The sequence below is a fragment of the Aedes aegypti genome, chromosome 2 (genome assembly GCF_002204515.2).
Source record: "Aedes aegypti strain LVP_AGWG chromosome 2, AaegL5.0 Primary Assembly, whole genome shotgun sequence".
In the NCBI taxonomy this organism is placed as follows: domain Eukaryota; kingdom Metazoa; phylum Arthropoda; class Insecta; order Diptera; family Culicidae; genus Aedes; species Aedes aegypti.
This window is the reverse complement of record NC_035108.1, coordinates 179,831,181-179,852,971: the sequence shown is the minus strand read 5'-3', so window position 1 is coordinate 179,852,971 and position 21,791 is coordinate 179,831,181. Positions and strand designations below refer to the sequence as shown.

Here is a 21,791-nt window from a genome sequence, read left to right as displayed (position 1 = left end):
TAATCCATCCTCGAGTGAACACAAAACTGACGCTGGCAGCAGAACTTCTTGGCGTCCCGAAAACAAACCTTCTTGCTTGTGCCTTCCCAAATACCTACTCAGCAAGACGCTCCAAAACAGAAATAATAAAAAAAAACCGTGAGCAAAACCTATCTGACGACGCAAAATCGAACCGTCCTGCTTGGGCTTCACGAAGCACTACCCAGCAAGACGCTCCAAAACAGAAAAAAAAATTCTCCAGCGTCGAAAACACGCGCGAAACCGTGAGCAAAATCTATCGGACGACGCAAAACCGAACTGTCCTGCTTGGGCTTCACGAAGCACTCAAAAATTAAAGGATAACATGATGTTTGGGGCTGTCCATTAATAACGTAAGGGTTTATGGGGGGAGGGGGGGTCTGAGATTCTTTACGCGCCATACAATTTATTTTTGATTTTCATACAAAAATTCTTACCATGGGGGGAGGGGGGGTTGTAAAACCCCGAAATTTGTCTTTCGTAATTAATGGACCGCCCCTTTACTACAGGTGACAAACGGCGGGAGATGATCTGGGATAATACTTTGTAGGCCGCATTTAAAATGGTGATCGCTCGGAAGTTCTCACAATCTAACTTGTCGCCTTTCTTGTAGATGTTCAAGCAACACAGTTTGATTCAACTAAAAAATAAACAAATTTCTTGAAAATAATCAGAGTTGAAAATCGTTGATTAGTCATATTGCAATTGCACTTAATAGCAACGCAAAAAGCACAAGAGGCGGATCATATGTCAAATAAAATAATTAATAATTTCAGGCAAAAATCGTTGCAATCTTCTATTACCACGATTAATGCTTTATATATTTTCAGGTTAAGTTAGGTTAGGTAAATTAATTTTTTTTTTTTATAAGCAGGTGAAATCAACTCACTTGTAAAAAATCTGAACTGCTACGGCAAATGAAATGTAATATGTTGTTAACAAAATGTTAATAAAATCTTAAATTTGTTTTACCAAATTAGGATGATAGTGTTGTCTAATAACACAGAACACCTAGATATAAGAAATGAATGTAATGTTTTGAATGATACTAATCAAAAAAAAATATGGCGCGTACAGAGGCTTATTCACCTCCCTTTGTTTTATGGCTAGCGTAAAAAGCTGGATTAGTCTGTGGGTAAACGTAGAGGCTTGCGCAACGATCAAGAAATCGGCCCTGAGTATGTTTTGAAGAATGGGACAACGGGTGTGAAATAAGAATCAGTTGAATTAACATCTCATTTATGTGCAATTATTCTTTATTCAAACATATAAAAAGTTCAGACGCTATAGATGCACTATTTAGTACGATTCACTAATTGCTTAAAGTACAAAGTTTAAATCACAGTTACGTGATGCTGGACGGAATGAGATCAGATTTCAAAGTAGAACAAATTTTACCCTACCAAGCTTTCTTCGGGAGTTCTACAAAAGGGGCAATGACCTTTCTGTAAAAACTGCAACTCAAAATCCTCCGAGTGGAACGCATTGTTACACTCCGGACAAACAGTTATTTGCAGCTCGGGGAGTAAATTTCTATAGTACCGAGTAGGCAACGGTTTGGGACCTTTGATGATGATGACTTCCCGGGGATCAATGGCACGTAACGCGTCACGATCCATGCTGGACGGAAATGTGTCCATAATGTCCTGTAATATAGAAAAAATGTACTTACTATTCTGAAATAATGGAATCTTGGTTTTGTCACAAAATACCTCATGAATAAATTGATCCGGCTGGCCATAGTCGTTCATCTTCGGTGGAGCCATCAATAACCTTTCAGCCTCCTGGTCTGAGATACCTTCATCAGGACTGAACTCTGCGAGCGGAAGAATCTCGAAGGACACGTAAGAGAACACGTACTCTTGATGACAATTGGGACAACGATTTCCATGCAAATGGGGACTGTAATTGGAACAACGATAGCACATGGGAAGGTATTCTTCCGGATCGTTGAATCCTCCCGGACAAGCTCTGCTTGTAATGTAGCTGATGTCAACCTGTTCCTGGATTCCCGAAGGCGGTTTCAGTGATTGCAGTTTATTGTTAATTTGAAGGTGGAGCTTATTGGCACCCAGAACTTTTGCTTGCTTAGACAGGGTGTAATAAACAGCACTAAAATGTATAATTATCGGTTATTGTACACGTATGTATAAAAAATGTGATCGATGAAATCTTACAAAATGCTTATTCCCTTCGGAGGTGTGAGTCCGTTTATTTGATTGACAACGAATCGACTTGTGTTGAATAACGTCAATGGAGGGCTACTCGTGAATGGTTCTTTGAGGTACGAATTCAATGTACTGTACGCATAATAAATAGAGGCTAATTTTTGTAGAGATTTGTACTCGGCACTTTTGGATTCCATCAGAACCGTTTCGCCTTCCAATAGCTTCAAAACTTGCCTTGCTCTCAGCCATGTATAATATCCAGCATCTAGATATCGTTCCTCGGATACAGCACACTCCACCAAATCCCGGAGCAATTTCGTAGCTTCATTAGGTTTCCCTGCCAGTACGTATGCTTCATGGGCCGAAATGAATTGATCAGACTCTGCCAACCATTGAGCATGCTGATAATGTACCGAAGGTAAAATCTTCGGTAAGTGTTCCGCTAAGCGAAATGCTTCTGGCCAATCCCTTGCTTCAACGTGTAATTGCACAACTTGTTCTTCCTCGCCAAGCTTACGATAAATTTCGGCAGCTAGAGGCAATGCTTTCAAGCGCCTCAAATGAGTCGCTATAAGTTCCAGTGGTTCCTTTTCTGAAGCATTCAGGCGTCTACCGATATCCAGCAGAACATCAGTCCATCCCTGTTCTGCCACGATTTCTATAGCTCGCTCTGATTCTCCTGCAGAAAGCAACAGCTCAGCGGCAGCTCGAGGTTCATGTACCGAACAAGCCCATTCGGCACGTCTTCTAATAAGTTCTTTCTTATCAGCTGCGCTTCCTTCCTTCAAAAATTCCTGAGCCAAATCGAACATTCGCAAATCGCTGTACATGGCCAAGGCTTTGGTATTGTTTCCGGACTTTTGGTACAATCGGGCCGCATCTTTGAATTTCCCATTGAACGCATAGGTATCTGCCAGGAGCACTTCTTTCGATGTATCACCTCGTTTTTGGCGTTCTTTGAGATCGTTTATCAGCTCCAACCAAGGTAAATTACGCACCTTTACATATGCATCGCGAGCTACTTGGTAATTCAGCGCTTCCAGGGCAGCTTGCCCCAAGCCTTCCCAGTCGGATAATGGAACTCCAAGGCAAGCAACCTGGTAGGCTTCTCTGAAAAACGGTAAAATATTTATCATAAACCAGAGGTTCAATTATGGTAATCGATATTATTTAAACAAATAATACATGGTGTGCTAATCGCATGAACTTGCATGATACTTCGATATTCTTGTATTGAGAGTTAGCCTCAGCCCCTAGTCAAGAATTTCGATTACGAAATGTTTAGTACATTATAACAATAATTGTTTGTTTTGATTTCGAGCTTGAATCATTCTACGAAACTGTTTCGTTGCAGAAAACAACGAATAATTTCGTACACAGCAAAAAATTCTCAAATTTACATGGCACGTAATTCTTTATGATAATCATGTAAAACGAGTTGCAACTGAACATTCAACGATAATTAAAGTAAACTGTCTCATTGCATTCGATAATGCTTGCAAACTTGAGTGAAACTGAAACATTTCATGATCTTCCATCCAACATTCGCCAATGTTGCATGCTTTCTTGCATCTTGAAAGTGAAATTGCAAACAAGATCGCTCAGTTTACATGATTCCACGCTGAATATTCTGCTAAAAATAATGCACATGGATGGATCGACGGCTTGTCATTCCATGTGCATTATTTATGATTGAATTTTAAGCGTGAAAATCATGTAAACCGTGCCGTTTTGCATGCAACATTCTTCGAGAGAAGACGTTTCGCGTTCAATATTAAGGATTTTGGTAACAATGTTGTATATAATAGATGTGTTTATAGGTTTTATCATTGAATAATACATGAGAAATGGCTTTGCATGATTGAGGCTAATATTACGTTACGTGTAAATCTAAGATTTTTTTGGTGTGTAGTTCAAACGAACGATTTCGTAGTATAAAACAATATATATTTTCAGTGAAGTGTGACATTGTTTGTACATTACCTCTAAAAATTCTGACTCGTGAGAAGAACAATTGTGAATCTTTAGTGAAAATTCTGGAAAACTAAGTGTATAAGAAACTTCTTCAACCATTAGCAAAACAAATTAAGCAATCCTCTAAAGCGCTTCTGAATGAATCAATGGATAGTTTCTTAAATATATACACAGCCACATCCTGTATATGTTCTGGGACAAATTGCCGTGAGCATTGCTGGAAGTAATTCTTGAGAAATTTCTGGAACATCCATAGAAAATTATCAGAAGAGTTTTAAAAAATCATTGAACAAAATAATAGGTAAATCTAATACCAGTCGCATCGTGTCATACACAGCACGAGTGAATTTCTGAACTCTTGATATAATCTATCAAAGCATTGCTGAATCACTTGACGATTTTCAGAGCAATTATTTTTGTCAGAGCTCTACACACCAAAAAAATCTTAGATTTACACGTAACGTAATATTAGCCTCAATCATGCAAAGCCATTTCTCATGTATTATTCAATGATAAAACCTATAAACACATCTATTATATACAACATTGTTACCAAAATCCTTAATATTGAACGCGAAACGTCTTCTCTCGAAGAATGTTGCATGCAAAACGGCACGGTTTACATGATTTTCACGCTTAAAATTCAATCATAAATAATGCACATGGAATGACAAGCCGTCGATCCATCCATGTGCATTATTTTTAGCAGAATATTCAGCGTGGAATCATGTAAACTGAGCGATCTTGTTTGCAATTTCACTTTCAAGATGCAAGAAAACATGCAACATTGGCGAATGTTGGATGGAAGATCATGAAATGTTTCAGTTTCACTCAAGTTTGCAAGCATTAGCGAATGCAATGAGACAGTTTACTTTAATTATCGTTGAATGTTCAGTTGCAACTCGTTTTACATGATTATCATAAAGAATTACGTGCCATGTAAATTTGAGAATTTTTTGCTGTGTAGATACTATAATGGGTTCCACAGGCTCTTCAAGGATTTCGTTTCAGATTCTCCGGGGAAAACCTTAAGGAACTCTCATAGTGCTTTTATTTAGAATACTTTCAGAGTCTTCCTCAGGGATCTCTCCAGAAATTTTCAAAAGATGCTTAAAAGAATTTCTGCAAAATAATTTCCTTAAGATTTTTTGACTTTACAGTTGTTACTCTAGGAGATATTCCAAAGATTTCTACAAAATTTCTTTCGAGGAAATCCAAAAAGGATTATTCCATAGTGTTTGAGAAAAAAAGGTTTTTTTTTCAAGAAACCTCCATCTGTACATGTGAGTTCCTTCACGAATTCATTCAGGTTTCCTCCCTGAAATCCAAAACTCCTTCCAACAAGTCTATTTTTTTTTCTAATAATTTTTCTAGCATTTCGTCCATAAATTAATATCCCAGCAGTTTTACTAAACATTTCTAAAAAAGTTTCTCACAAAAATCCTATGCAATCTTCAAAAGCTTATTCAAGTTGTCACACCAGTCCACACTACAGCAATTTTTCCAATAATCCCTCCTAAAATTCCACAATTTTCTTTAGAGCTTATGTCTAACGTGATGATAATAAATCTTCGAGCTGTTTAGTAGAATACCTATAAGAAGTTGAAAAACCCGAATTTAGTTTTTTTTTTTTTTTTTTTTTTTTAAATCTTTATTAGAGTGTATTTTAACGCACGAGGGCTAGTTCTACACTTCGACCCCGAATTTAGTATTATACCATTTAATTCCACTAGAGTTTGTATCCTTTGACAGATACGCGTATTTCGAACTCAACTGTACACAGCAAAAAATTCTCAAATTTACATGGCACGAAATTCTTTATGATAATCATGTAAAACGAGTTGCAACTGAACATTCAACGATAATTAAAGTAAACTGTCTCATTGCATTCGATAATGCTTGCAAACTTGAGTGAAACTGAAACATTTCATGATCTTCCATCCAACATTCGCCAATGTTGCATGCTTTCTTGCATCGCTCAAGTTTACATGATTCCACGCTGAATATTCTGCTAAAAATAATGCACATGGATGGATCGACGGCTTGTCATTCCATGTGCATTATTTATGATTGAATTTTAAGCGTGAAAATCATGTAAACCGTGCCGTTTTGCATGCAACATTCTTCGAGAGAAGACGTTTCTCGTTCAATATTAAGGATTTTGGTAACAATGTTGTATATAATAGATGTGTTTATAGGTTTTATCATTGAATAATACATGAGAAATGGCTTTGCATGATTGAGGCTAATATTACGTTACGTGTAAATCTAAGATCTAATCCATGTGCATTATTTTTAGCAGAATATTCAGCGTGGAATCATATAAACTGAGCGATCTTGTTTGCAATTTCACTTTCAAGATGCAAGAAAACATGCAACATTGGCGAATGTTGGATGGAAGATCATGAAATGTTTCAGTTTCACTCAAGTTTGCAAGCATTATCGAATGCAATGAGACAGTTTACTTTAATTATCGTTGAATGTTCAGTTGCAAATCGTTTTACATGATTATCATAAAGAATTACGTGCCATGTAAATTTGAGAATTTTTTGCTGTGTAGAAGTAGCTTTCCAAAGGATTGCTGTTCCATGACTCGATATTTCCATGAGTCGATGGTCCCTTCAATATCGACTCATGGAGGTTTCACTGTACTTCCAAGAGCTCTTCTTCTTCTTCATGGCATTTACGTCCCCACTGGGACAGAGCCTGCTTCTCAGCTTAGTGTTCTTATGAGCACTTCGAGAGCTTTCTTTGCCAAAGTTGCCATTTTCGCATTCGTATATCGTGTGGCAGGTACGATGATACTCTATGCCCAGGGAAGTCAAGGAAATTTCCATTACAAAAAGATCCTGGATCGACCGGGAATCGAACCCAGACACCTTCAGCATGGCTTTGCTTTGTAGCCGCGGACTCTAACCACTCGGCTAAGGAAGGCCCCCAAGAGCCCATGAGTTATATCAGAGATCCTTGTTTATTGTGACTTTAAAAAATACCCAAGTTGTATCGGAGATCACTCCAGGATATTTTTTAAAATATCTCACACATTTATTTTTCAGAAAAATTTCAATGGCATTTTCATGGATTCATTCCCGAAAGAAAATTCAACACTTTCTTTAGAAATCTCAAAGAATTACTGAAGGAATTTCTGTAAAAATCTTAGAAGGAATCTTTGGAGCAATTTCTTAATGTATTTTAATAGAAACCCTTAGTTGAAATTATATATAAATCCCTAAGGACAACTTCAAAGGTAATCCCTAGAAATGCCTGGAGAAGTTACTGATTGAATTGTAGAAGATGTTTTGAGCAAAGGGGTGTCAGTGACAAAATCTCATTTTTGTGATAATCTACGATTTTTTCAGCAATTTTTCAATATATACAAATTTTGTGGGAGTGAAAAAAATAAGCCAGTCTTCTAAGAAATTATGTAATTTTTTCTGTTGAGCGGAAAAGTCACCTGAAAATATCGTTAGAACGCTTGGAAATAGTAAAACATCCTCAATTTACACTTACTTACACCACTTTGCATTTGAGCCCCTCAAAAATGGTAACTTTTAATTCCCAGCCCAGGATTAATGTTTTTCTGCCAACGTTTGTCCTACCCATGATTTCGAACATGAACGCGCCTCTGAACCGAACGACTTGGTAAACACTTACGTTAAAGAAGCTAAACTTGTGGTTGCAAGAAATAAATTAATTTACTTAGTACTTAGTATCAGAATGATAGAAGCAAGTCGATACTACAGAAAGACGAATAAGTCGTAAACCATTTAAGTAACTGCCAAAAGCTTACTACAAACGCAATGCGAAAACATATGCTTGCCTGGCAGCTATTACCGCTAGCAGAGAAGTTAATAATTGCTTACATTTAGGATGTTCTTCTTTCAGCATTGCCTATTCCTAAAGAACTGATGATTTATCCTTCTTTAAGAATAAACTATTCTTTGAAATTCATTACAAATGCATGCTAACTGTAGTTTACTATTGTTTCTAATTCCGGCCTAATGATCCTTTCGGCCAAGCTGCATTCGGCCAAATGACCCGGAACCGAATTTGAGCACTACGCTTCAGCAATCGTGGTTAGATTATAGAGTATTATATATTCATACGTACACCAATAATAAGTGTTCTGCTATACAGACACAGTTCAATTATGTCAACATAATTTCTCGCAATTCCCAGCCAACGTTTGAACATTCTATTGAGTAAACCTAGAAGAAAATTTCAGAAAAATCCTTGAAAGGATTGCTTGATGCATTTTAGGATGAATTCCTAGAATAATCCTTCAATCAATCCCAATTCAAAATCTCTCAATTCAATCAATCAATTCAAAATCTCTGAATCAATAGTGGAATTCTTAGAGAAATGTAGAAGGAATAATCAAAAGACTTCCTGGAGAGATTCCTCACAAAATTTTCAAACAATTTTCGGAGAGATCTTCTGCTGACTATTTCTGTAGAAGTTCTTGAATAAATCTCGGAGTTGGTGCAGCAATATTTTGCTTCTGTTGGAATCTTTGGAATCATCACAATTTGATAAAGTTCTTTAGTTAGGTACTTAATAAATCCCAAGAAAAAAAATCCTGAATTATCACCACTAGTCGACCAGGTGGTTTATGAACAGATCTCCCAACGCCAACATAGTCTTACTAAAAAAAAAATAAACTACAAGATCAAAATGAAACAAAACTTACTTCGTTATAGGGGAACTTTCACAGTAATGAGATATGACAATATATTTTATACTCACTCAAATAATCCAGCCTCCACGAACTGCCACATGGTTGCTCCCAGCGCCAAGGGCACATTGCTCATCACATTTCCTCGTAAGCAGAAGGCTGTGGCTCCACAAAGTCCTACCACAACTCCGAGCATAGATTGCGGGCTTCTAGGCGGAAGTGATCCTACTCTTACACTCAATCCACCGGTGGTATGTGAATAGCACAGCATCGATTCCAAATGGGTGTTCCACGCGACTGAGTTGACGTTGGAGTCTTGGTACAGCATAGTGTCACTGATTAAATCCCTCACCACTAGACGACCGGCATCATCTACGACGGCCAATTTGGTTCGTGTTGCGTTGAGGTCCAGACAGCGAACCGATGACAGAACCGTTGTGACTAAGATAGGAAGAGAGTTATCCAAGAATATTCTCCAAACTTGACCACTTTTGAGGCCAAGTAGAAGTCCTTCACATCCGGCTGGTCCTCCAGTTACTTTGATGTATCGTATAAAGCTGTCCATTATCCACTCTCGCTGCAGAACTCCGTTAAAATCCAGGCTTTGTAACTTTTTCTCCTGGCAAAGAACTAAATGCTGAGCGCAAACAACCAGCAAACTGCAATCAAATTTTTTGGCAATTTTTTCCTTCACCTTATAATGCATGGGTTGATTTTCAGCCGAGCTTAGTTCGTACAGAACGACACGTTCCGGTAGCTGAACCGCCAGGCGGTTCCGATAGATGGCTATCTTGTGCACCAAATCGCGGCACTTTATACGAACTTTCTGTCCGGAAACCAAATGCTGGATGATTACGTCGCACATGTTCTCCCGAAATGCATATCGCTCTCGGTACAGAGCATGGACCGTGTTAAAAGCCAGACTGTAGCATGCCAACGTACCATCTTGGCAACCAACAACCTAAAAGAAAGATCTTATGAAACTTGAAACGCAATTGATATCTATGAGGGTGTCCCGAAACATGGTTCTGTCTGAAAACTTTGGAGTGCAACTTATGATGTTACAAACAAAATTGTGTACAGAGAGAACTCTTAAAATGGTGTTTGTAGGTTAACTTGTTGAGATTTTTTAAAAAGTCTGATTTTCGTAACTACAGTGACCCCACGCAGTTGAATCACCCACAATTTATGAATCAGCTGACTTCAAAAGACAAAACCATTATCAAACCTGTCACAAAACATCACAGAATTATTTTTACACATAGTTTCTTATCAGTAAAAATAATTCTGTGATGTTTTGTGACAAGTTTGATAACAACTTTGTCTTTTGAAGTCAGCTGATTCATAAATTGTGGGTGATTCAACTGCGTGGGGTCACTGTACTTTCAAACAAACATTTATTGTTCCGCGAAAATTCCGTAAGATCCATTATTTTTTATGTTTTCGCGAGTCTGTTGAAAATTTTCTGGTAAAAAATCATTCACTGTATGTTTTTTCATGAAAATATTACAAACTTTGTTTTTCGAATGTTTGAAAACTATAACCTTTTCTGTGACAAAAAGCCATAGCCATTGGGCATAGTGCTATCTAACGGTTTACTCAAAAAAAAATATAATGATAAAAACAAAGATGAACATTTTTGCGGTCTTTTCGATCTGTGAATAATCAGTTATTTTGAACAAATAACTTTGATTTGATTAATGGTTATTGTTCGATAATGTAGCAAAACAAAAAAAAATTGAAAAGAGCAAATCTTTGAAAATCACTACGCACGCGGTGAGCAGTCATTGTCATATTCCGTTCAAGTTATGCTAAACTGTTGTAGCAGAAAAAATATTATTGCAATAAGAATAGAATGGAAAATGTCTTTGTTGCGGCGTACTGCTTCAAAGTTTGTTTGTAACATTATTTACTAAAAATTAGGCCTCTAAGTTTTATGATAAAGTGAAGTTTTGGGAGCCTCTAATATTCACTTACGATGGAGTTCCCCAAAGGGTGAACAGTAGTTGCCCAAATCCACGAATCGTGTTGCTCGCCCAACATTCCCAGTCGTATACCGTCTCGAGTAAATAGCTGCAATGCTTTGTTACAGCCGGAAATTATCAGGAACTCACCATCCGGAAAGAAACTCAAACACAAGGGATCAAAGTTGAAGTTTCTTTCCTTCCCTATAGCCTGTCCACCAAGAGAGTAGAACGACAACGTTTGACTCCAATCGATAACGCACAGGATATCCGCTGATCCACTGGCCGGTGGATTCCAAGCCAACCCAAAAATGGGACTGTTCACTCCGCCTGGACGATCAATTTTGATCTTCTCCTCACCGGCCTTATTGCGAATGGAAATCGTTCCATTCGCCATCCCCAGCGCCAGGTATTGTCCATCGTTTGTCCAGGCGCAAGCATTTACCCGCGCAGCTGTTTTATATTTTTGGACTGCTTTCTGTTCCGAGGACCAAAACGAAAAGTCCGAAACTGCACACGACGCCAACTGATGGGAAATGGGGTTGAATGCTAAACACTGGACTGAATCACCATGACTGAAAAATAAGGATTTTAGAAAGATTTGTTACATTAAGTGCAGGGTTGTTACGAGAGGTCCACAAAGCGTAAAATAGCATATAAATCCCTACATTTTTTTTATTTAAAAAAATTGTGCATTAACTTTTGACAATTTGACGCTTCAATCGAATTTAAATAAATTAGAACAACTATATTAGGACAGTATCGGAAATAATTTGTAAAACATCAAAGGCGCTTAACCTTCAAGCTGATTAAATCGTTTTTCTGAAAAATCTTCACAATTAGGTACCTACTTAGATTTTAAATAGATTTTTTGTCTTGTTTTGGATAAATCAAGATGCATCAATCCTCTAATAACAAGAACTGCCAAAAACGCGGTCTTTTTTAGAAGTTAAATTTTGATAAAATATTAAGTATACCAATAGGAGCTTCAGAAACCAATGGTTAGGGCACGGTTTGTTGTTCTGCGGACTCCTAAGGGGCCTGACAGAGGGTATGCGAAGGCGTTTTTCTCGACTGATGCTATTTTATCAATAGAAGATTACAAGTTTAATTTACCATTTAAGACCGTCGTGGCCGAAAGTGTGGCCCGCGGCCCGCACGCTTCGTCTGAATCTCCTGAATGAAATAAACTTCGTAGTCCAGAGGCGCGTCCATGTTCGAAACCATGGGTAGGACAAATGTTGGAAAATATTGTGTGCACAGTGAAGCTTAGAAAAAGTTTATCCGTTTGAAATCCTAGACTGGAAGTTTTGTACAATTTTTGACGGTTTTGAGTTGGGTAATTCTACTGTTTCCAAGCATTTTAACGATATTTTCAGGTGATTTTTCCGCTCAACAGAAAAATGACATAATTCTTAGAAGACTGAATTGTATTTTTTGACTGTCATACATTTTTTATAGAATGAAAAATTGCTGAGAAAACTTCAAAGTAGATTTTCTATAAACTAGGTTTTTATCACTGAGACTCTTCTGCTAACTAGGTTTTTATCACTGCCCCCTCATTTTCATGCCAGTTATTTTCACAAGATTAAAAAAGCTATTCGTCTTTTCAAAGCTGATAGCGATTGAGTGCCCTAAAAATAGGAAATTAGAGACCTCTTGCCAGAAAAAAGAGACCAAAACGAGACCTAAAAGTAACCAAAAAGAGGCTGAGTAGAGACCAAACAGGAACCAAGAGTTCATTTCCAAAGGAATTTGTCCATGAATGTTCTTGAGAATTTCTTCAAGAATTTTATTCAGTTTACCTCAAGAAGCAACCTAGATTTTTTGAAAAAGAATATCGGAAATAGATTTTATCCAAAGACTATTCCAGAAATCATCTTAATTCCTCCAAAAATTCATTGATAAATTTTTAAAGAAAGTCCTAACCCCTTCAAAACTATTTTCAGTGATTCATCCATCGATTTCCCTGAAACATCCTTCAAGCCTCACGATCAAAACGCCTTCTTCAATCAATAACTCCTCCAGAAGTTTCCAGGGATTCCCTTTAAAATTATCTTTCAGGATTTATATATGATTCCAACTAGGGATATCTCTAAAGATACCTTCAACAATTGCTTTAGAGATTCCTTCTAAGATTTCTACAGAAATTCCTACAATAATTCTTTGAGATTTTCTTTTCTTTGTTCGAAGAATTCCACATAAAATTTTGGATTTCTGGGAGGAAACGTGGAAAAAATATTGAAGGATTTTCATAGATGTACAAACGAAGGAATTCTTGCATAGTTTCTTGAAAAACACCCTCATGTTATTTTTTTTTTCAAACTCTAGAATAAGCCTTTGTAAATTTCCTCGGCATAAATCCTGTAGAAATCTTTGACAGATCTTCTAGAGTACAAACTGGAGAATTCGCTTGAAAGATTAGTGAAGAAATATTTGGAAGAAATTATTGGATAGTTTTGGAAAAAAATCAAAGCAATACCCGAGGAAATTACTGAAGGTAGTAGTTTGAGAAATCACAAGGATTTCCTGGAGCAAATTCTAGAGCAAATTATTTTAAGTATCCGTTGAAACTTTTGAACTTTTATGTTTCCCCAAGGAATCCGAAATACTAAAAAAGATTGTTGAACCCTTTATAGTCTCTGAAAGTTTCTTGGAGCCTGTATAATTTTGCTTCAGGATTCAATGCAAGCAAAATAAAGAAAGAACAGACTTTGGAGACCTTTTTGGTTGAAATTTTTTATCTTGAACATCGTAACTTCAATGCCATGAACCAATATGAGATTCTGGCCACTTTTGAACACCCCGGAACCGATTCCGGCAGGGCCTCAGAGGGACACTTTTGTAATCCTCATATTGCGCGACGGATCAAAATTCATGATTTTGACCAATATGAGGTTGCTATGGACCAATATGAGGTTCTGACCAAATCCGGATACCCCGGAATCGGTTCCGGCAGAGCATCAGTGGGACACTTTTGTGTTCCTACTCACTCATATCGTGCGACGGCTCAACATTAATGATTTTTTATGCTAAACATCACAGCTGTAATACCATGGACCAATATGAGGTTCTGGTCACAAATGGGTATATAACACGCAATACATATTGTTTATCCAACATCAAGCCATAAAACAATATAAAGGTTCTGTCCAGATACTTGAAATGGAAACTCTTGACATCTTAACGAGATGCGAAGAGTGACCATAAGGAAACAGAACCTGGACGAAACGACAGGGCTTGGACGCGGAAGCAAAACCTCTTCGTGGAGGTATAGCCTGAGGGAAAAGATATCATGAACGAGAAAATATGATTCCATGGTCAATACGTGTCAAACAAAATCAGTGAGAAGTGGATGCTGACTTATCTAAGGAAGAATTCAACAGAATGGAAAAAAATCTGGTAGTCTGGAGGAATTGATGCTAGGTAAAGTTGGTTCAGAGGAGCTCACGGAAGAGCTTGGTAACTAATTCCAATTCAATCATCTACACACTAAGCTCTTACGGTGAATTTCGGTGAAATAAAACACCGTTACTTCGTCGGAATTTAACGGATTCCGGTGATTTTTTGCGGAATACTGTAAAAATTTACCGTACTCCGTTAATTTATTTTTTGCAATTTCTCATCGTAATAGGCTGGTTTTCATCACGCCAATCTGCCATGAAACAGCCTACTTTCCTGAACTGAAGTATGCAGTGCGGGAATAGTCATTACCTAACTGAAACCAGTGCTGTAATGATTCATTACGCAACGATTCCTCATTACGCAACTGTTTTGAGTTCCGTAATGTATCATTACACAACATTTTTTCAGAAACTTTGAAATGATGGCGAATGCATTCCGATATAATTTCTGATACCCTCAAGTGGTCTTCTACGAAATTGCAACAAATGTTGTGCGTAACTCGTTGCAGAACTCGATTTTTGCAGCACTCGTCGTAATTATCCTACTCGGCAAGCCTCGTAGGATAAATGTACGACTCGTGCTGTAAAAATCATCATTCTGCAACTTGTTCCGTAAACTACTATTACCGAACTGTTCAGCTGTTGAGATTTCATAGGAATCCGTAAAATAATTTAAGTGTGTAGCTATGATAAAATATATGAGATAGTGGGCTTCGTGGCCGAGCGATTAGTGTCGTCAGGCAACAAGCGCATCGTGTCATGGGGTGTGAGTTCGATTCCCTTTTCAGCCATTGATACATTTCGCCAGAGATGTTTCACGGCTGTGCCACTGGAGCATGCTTGTCCGTTGTCTAGTGTTAAGTTCACAGTCTGTGCAGCTAGATGGCTGAAGACGTTGTCCGTGTTTTTATGTTAAGAAATGCCTTAATTTTAATGACGAACTAAGTAAATGATATTTAAATTTTTCCAACTTTATCCATATGAATACTAACAATAAACCTCAGAAATTATTGGCAGTTTTTTGAACAAAAAAAAAACTTGAAAAAAATGTTTTTATTGAGTACAGTAAATGCTCCTACTTATTCACGATCAAATAATTTCGCGCAAATCCACGTTCATTCAATCATTGGTGATAAAGTGTATTCAAGGGCACAACTGATTTTCTTCAGATATTATTTTAGAGTTGTTAAATTCAAATCCTACACACTTAGAAAATATCACCGACTCTGGTAATTTTTTTACCGAAATATAAACCGCTGAGCGCTCGGTAATGCTTCCGGTAAAGTTAAGGATTACCGAACAATCTGTAATTTCAATCGACACGCAGCTGTCAAAAAATTACAATATGCCCGTGAATTATTACCGAACGAATTGTAAAATAAATTACCGAACGCATTGTTCGTAGCAGCAGGCAGTCGGAATAGAATAGGATGATCAAAACAAAATAAAAACAATAAATTTCATATTGATAGCAAATGTTCATGGATTTATTTCACGTTTTAGTTTTAAACCCGTATGAAGATGAACTGCTTGTCTGCTAATGAAGATGGGAAACCACCAGAGGCATCACCAACAACACGAACGCGCGCTTTTGCACAAAAGCGCCACCGAATCCGTCATGGGTTATGTTCGTTAATGTGACGATTCTATCCGGAACCGTAATTGAACAGTTGGATACTACAACGAAAATATTTTATTCGACCTTAAAAATAGGGTTTTTAATAGAATCCCTCAGCTCATACTTACGGAAAAGTAGTTCCAGGCGCTCATCCTGCTGTTGTAGCTTTATTTTTTTTTAAACAGTGTCCATGACCACAACACAGAATATTAAACGGTATTGGATGCGAAACTATCATCGCCAAAATAAATATGGCGGCCACAAAAATATCAAATCACAATTTGTTCGGTAAAGCATTGTGGCACTATGAACTGAAGTACGGTAAAAAAATACAGTCTACGGTGAATCTAAACGATTTACAGTTTTTTCGGTAAATTAAACAACGATTTCGGTAAAAGTGGACGAATATTGTTTTGATTTTCTTATATATTCAAGGGTGTTCGGTAAATCTCGTTTGTAATACCGAAACTTCAGTTAAAAATTTATTTACAGTACGTTTCCGGTAAAAAAAATTACCGAACAACGAGCAAAAACCTAAGTGTGTATACAAAAAATTCTTTTGACATTTTCAAAACGTATGATGACAAAATAAATTTCTCAAAAATGTTTTTGTTTGCTTTGTTTTCTAGTTTATAAACCAGCGTCAAAGGTTTATAAATAATATATAAGTTCAACATATGACTTTGATAGTTATTTTAAAATTTCTTAATTATTTAAATTTTAAGGACTTCTGACATCAGATTAACAGATATACTATAAATAAAATTATATAATAATATGTCTGTAGATTCATATACAAATCATTTTCAAGAGTTTTCGGCTCTTCCAGCCTAGTGATGCAACTAAACGTCTTATTTTTAATGTTAAAAAAAACTAGATAATTTATTAAACAATTCGAAACGTGGCAAAACAGAATATTCCTGTATTATTGTCAGAATTCACTCGACATTTTTTGTAAAATAGGTAAGAGTCATTGAAAATCATGAGAAAGTTTTTGAAAGCATATTTGAAGTTTTCGTTCATTTAGGCGTTCAGAGTTGCTTGCGACATTGTTGATAAGTATTTTAGGGTGGGACGTCGAAGGGAATTTTTGTCAGACTTTGTAAAGGAATCAGAATTAATTTGTTTCTTTTTGAGGATAAATCAGATCATTTTGGAAATTATTGGATTGAATTTCCAACTAAATTTTAGATAAAGCAATAAGTTGATTACAGTATTATTTTATGCTTAAGCATAGCGTAGCATAGCATAGCATAGATTGACTGTACATGTCAATGGTTGCTACTCCGTGATTGATCGGAACTGGTAATAATTGCACTACGATCCAAATGATTAAGGGATGGGAGTTTCCGCTTACTCTCGAAGTGCAATTTTACAATTTTGCAAGTCCTTACAGTCAGTTGGGATGGGGAAGGAATGTTAGGGTGTAATGATTGTTGCTTCTAGAGACCGAGAATACCTCTGCACCACCACAGGAAGGGTGTTTATTAGTGAGGGAGGAAAAGATCTGGGAGTCACCTCTGGTCGATGATGCGATCCATGGACAAGGGGGAAATATACGACTTATAAATAAAGCTATTTTTGTAGTTTTGTCTCGAGAAGTTTTTGGTAGAAGCTTTAAAAAATACGTCAACATCTATAATGTCGAACAATTCAAAAGATGTTTTTATTAATGACGAAACTGAAATTACATGTATATATTTTAAATTATATGAAACAGGAATAATGCCGACACTTGTAGCGACGAACTATACATAGTTTGTTTGAAAATTACATATGAGTATTACTGTGCATTTTGTCTCGATATGGTAGAAGTTTTAAAAAATACGTCAAAATTCACAATGTCGAACAATTCAAAAGATAATTTTGAATAATGTCAAAAAGAGAAAAATATATGTACCGCCGTGCGGGGTGACATTGGGCCTAGGGGGTGACTTTGACCGCCCTTTTCGATGCATCTCATGACTAGAGCGGGTGTCAAAAAACTAATCCATGACGATCCAGTGGCTAATTATAACGTATTCTTGAAGCTTGCCACATTGTTTTCATTATTCCGGTTTTAGTTTGCTGTAAAAATATTGGCTCAAAGTCACCCTCATGGCCCAATGTCACCCCGCACGACGGTATATTGAAATTGTATAAGAAAAAAACATAATGCCGACACTTATAGTGACGAACCATACAAAGTTTGTTTTAATATTACTTGAAAGTTACGCTTTCAAGAAAAAAAGTGTTATCACAAGCATGAAACGAACTCACCAGTTGTTAATCCATCCTCGACTGAACACAAAACTGACACTAACAGCAAAACTTCTTGGCGTCCCGAAAACAGACCGTCTTGCTTGTGCCTTCCCAAATACCTACTCAGCAAGACGCTCCAAAACAGAAATAATAAAAAAAAACCGTGAGCAAAACCTATCTGACGACGCAAAATCGAGCCGTCCTGCTTGGGCTTCACGAAGCACTACCCAGCCTTTACAGTATTATTTCATGCTTTACAAATATTTTAAGTGCAATTACAGGGTATATTTATGGAAGATTGTAATGAGACTCCTGTTAGGATCACAGGGAAGTTAAGATGTCATAACATTATTTCAAAAATACCTGGTACGATTTCTCTTTCGACTTATCGTCGATAAAAATGTTTATTTAAAATTGTTTAGTATAGTTTTTACGTAAAAGATTGGAACAACATTTTGATTCAAATGCCGAACACTGTGTTCATTCTCTCTCATATTCCGAACACCTTGATTCAAATTCCGAATAGCACGAATAAATCCGATTCAAATGATTAATTTCTCAAATAAGTTTATGTGAGCTACTTTTATTGGTCTCGAACTAGAAAATCATCACTACTCCCGAGGGAGAAAATATATTGGAAGACATTGAAATTGAATTGTAAGTGACTGCCATTTCCTGGTAGATTGTTGACATATTTTAATGAAACATTTCAACCAAATCGCCATACAAAATCCGAGTGTTCAGAATATGAGTCTGTTCGGAATTTAAGACAAAACAGTACAAAAATGTTCCTCCATTTGAACGTTTCTTAAAATTTTCAAGCAGCTTGCAAAATCGGTGCTCGGTGGAAATCTGACCTGTTATTGGAAAAGATCTGAACTTCGCTGATTCTGGTGTAATTATTTCTGACACCCAAAAAAATCTTTCAAATTTTGTAAACTTTTTTGGGATAGTTCTCTAAGAAATCCACATGATTCCATCGGACCACCCTGGGAATATCTTTGTTAGAATCTTTGTTTTCATGGATTTGGAAAAATCCTTTTTGGAAAGATGTGTAGCAGATTCATGGCAAGATTCTTAGCACACTCCGTATGATCTTAGCATGATTCCTGCACTATCTGTTGTGAATTACAGACAGGACATTTGGGTATGCCTGCCAATCTAATCTGATGATTCATAATATTTTCATTGGAAGGCTTCCACATCGACTTCGATATCATATATTTTAGGGATGTGTGGGATGTTTGTAAATCTTCAAAATGGGTCGCAACTTGAAAAAATTTGCGAACCACTGGCTTAGGGGAATATACCCCAGTACCGGACACCTAAGCCGTTAAACCATAGGATTTATGCAATCTTGTTACTTATTTCAAGTAATTATTTTCGTTCCATACAATAATAGATTTAGAAACATAAATATAAATTTCGGCATTATAATATGATGATGTTCCAGTTTTCAGTACCAAATTTATCAATCTTGGAAGAGTCTTTGTATTTCTACCAATTTGAAGTATCTTGAACATAGATATGAGTAATTTGAGTTTGACTTGACCTTAAAAACGACTTTAAAAAATGGCTTGGTAATTCTGCAGGATATCATTATTATTTTTCCACTGGTGTCTTACATTATATTCAATATCCACTATTAGTAATGATCACGATGTAAAATTAGCAATAGATATTAAAAATCAATATTTAGAGCCTTCCTTAGCCGAGTTATTAGAGTCTGCAGCTACAAAGCAAAGCCATACTGAAGGTGTCTGGTTGAATCCCGGTCGGTCCAGGATCTTTTCGTAATGGAAATTTCCTTGATTCCCCTGGGCATTAAGTATCATCGTACCTGCCACACGATATACGAATGCAAAAATGGCAACTTTGGCAAAAAACTTTCAGTTAATTACTGTGGAAGTGCTCATAGGAACACTAAGCTGAGAAGCAGCCTCTGTCCCAGTGAAGAGGTAATGCCAAGAAGAAGTTGCCGTAACAACCCTGTTAGTGAAATATATTATATTTATACTAACGAGTATTTCAGCAGTCCTTCCAGTTTGTTCGTCCATATGATGACGGTTTTGTCTGCACTCCCAGATGCAAACTTCTTCCCATCGCGAGCATACGCAACGCAATGAACGGTATCTTTGTGGCCCTTCAATGAGCTGATAATGTTGCCATCGACAGGATCATACACCAAAACTTTGTCGCCTGCCCCGACAATCAGTTGAAGTCCTTCCGGGTGGAAACATATCGAGTGAATGCTAAAATAATAAGGTTTTAGAACAGGATATTTGAAGTGGTTAGAACGAAAATTATTGATTATTTGATTCTTGTTTTTGATACCAAACATTACCTAGCCACATCATTTTTCTCGTTGGGATCGTGGATCTTTTCCACCCACTTCGGGATGGCCCTCATTCTTGATACGTGAATAAAAATACAGTAAAATTTCTAAAACTTCTTCAAATTTGGCATTATTTCAACGAAATCCACTCCATCGCTGTGCCAAAACAAATCACCATTGACGATTTCTTACAACTGTTTCACGATGTGTACTGTTATTCGTCGTCGGTCGTCCAGACGATGGTGTTCTTTCTATGTGCTCATGAATCCCAAAGCCCATGAATGAACATAAATACATACACCTGGATCCGCCGTCGTCTAGCATACGCAACGCATACATCCACGAGAAAAGCCTGAATATAGCCGCTTGAGCATGCTGAAATGGTCATGATTGTAAACAGACTGCTACACGTGCTGTTTGATGTTGGTGCGATCCTTAGCATAAAACTACGCACACCATCCATCCCACGGTACAGTCGTCCTACTGTTATAAATCAACCGAGGATAACAATTTCATATTAACCCACCGTCGGTCGCCCTAGTGTACTGAGTACACGCACTTTGCGAAAAGTCGAAAAACACGTTGAAAATCCCTTCACATTGATCCGGGTGTTGGTCCTATTCCAAGATCTACTCTTCTTCTTGCTTGTAGAGAAGAAATTTTTTGAAAAAATCAACGAAAAGTATTCGAAAACGTCGTGTTTTAAATCTAAGTTTTTACGCGTGTACTGAGTACACCAGTGCGACCGCTCGTGTAACTTTTTTTTACCGGGCCCGTCACACGACCGGTCGCATCGTGTACTGAGTACACGCGGAGCAATTTTGATAGTAAATCCAAAGCTAGTCAAGATAGAATATGAATGTCTTCAGCAAATTTCTTCAGTCCAACGGTACCAATTGGTCAGTGGGCAAAAAACACTTTGGAAACATCCTCATCTTCCTGTGGCCATCGGATTGTGCCCCGGGGGAACCGATGTAGTGGACATTTCGCAATGCAACATCTCGAACACAAATATCTCAGGATCTAGATTTTTTAGCAAGATGGTATCTTCGGCAAAGTTGTTCAGTAGGTCAAGGGCTAACATGTGATAGGCTGCTTGTTTCGAAATTCTGCCACCAGATGGTGCTAGTGAGCATTTAATTTTTCAAACACCGATATCTCAAGACCCTGATTACCAAGAAAGATGATGTCTTCGACAAAGTTGTTTAGTAGGTCAAGGACTAACATATGATAAGCTACCTAACAAGAAAAACTGCCACAAGATGGCGCTAGTGAGCATGCAATATTTTAATCACGAATATCTCAAGATCCCGATATTTTAGAAAGATGGTATTTTCGGCAAAGTTGTTCAGTAGTTAAAGGGCTACCATGTGATGATCTTCTTGATTCGAAAT

The 21,791-nt window shown here is 37.2% G+C and overlaps 1 protein-coding gene across 1 annotated transcript; it reads right to left on the bottom strand.

Moving 5' to 3' along the window:
- Positions 1–1,247: 1,247 nt before the first annotated feature.
- Positions 1,248–20,651, bottom strand: LOC5578578 (intraflagellar transport protein 122 homolog). The gene is made up of 7 exons (XM_001663920.2): positions 20,407–20,651; positions 20,084–20,314; positions 10,813–11,374; positions 8,907–9,796; positions 2,196–3,296; positions 1,731–2,130; positions 1,248–1,664 (listed from the first exon to the last, which is right to left on the bottom strand). The coding sequence occupies exons 1-7, from the start codon at positions 20,469–20,471 to the stop codon at positions 1,413–1,415; spliced, it is 3,501 nt and encodes a 1,166-aa protein (XP_001663970.2). The 5' UTR covers positions 20,472–20,651; the 3' UTR covers positions 1,248–1,412.
- Positions 20,652–21,791: the final 1,140 nt, after the last annotated feature.

Bases quoted from the DNA above. Each gene is read 5' to 3' on its own strand.
- LOC5578578 (XM_001663920.2), bottom strand. From the start codon at position 20,471: ATGAGGGCCATCCCGAAGTGGGTGGAAAAGATCCACGATCCCAACGAG. The intron at 2,131-2,195 runs GTAAGATTTCAT...TATACATTTTAG, and splicing joins CCGAAGGGAATAAGCATTTT to TGCTGTTTATTACACCCTGT. The intron at 1,665-1,730 runs GTATTTTGTGAC...TCTATATTACAG, and splicing joins CGGATCAATTTATTCATGAG to GACATTATGGACACATTTCC.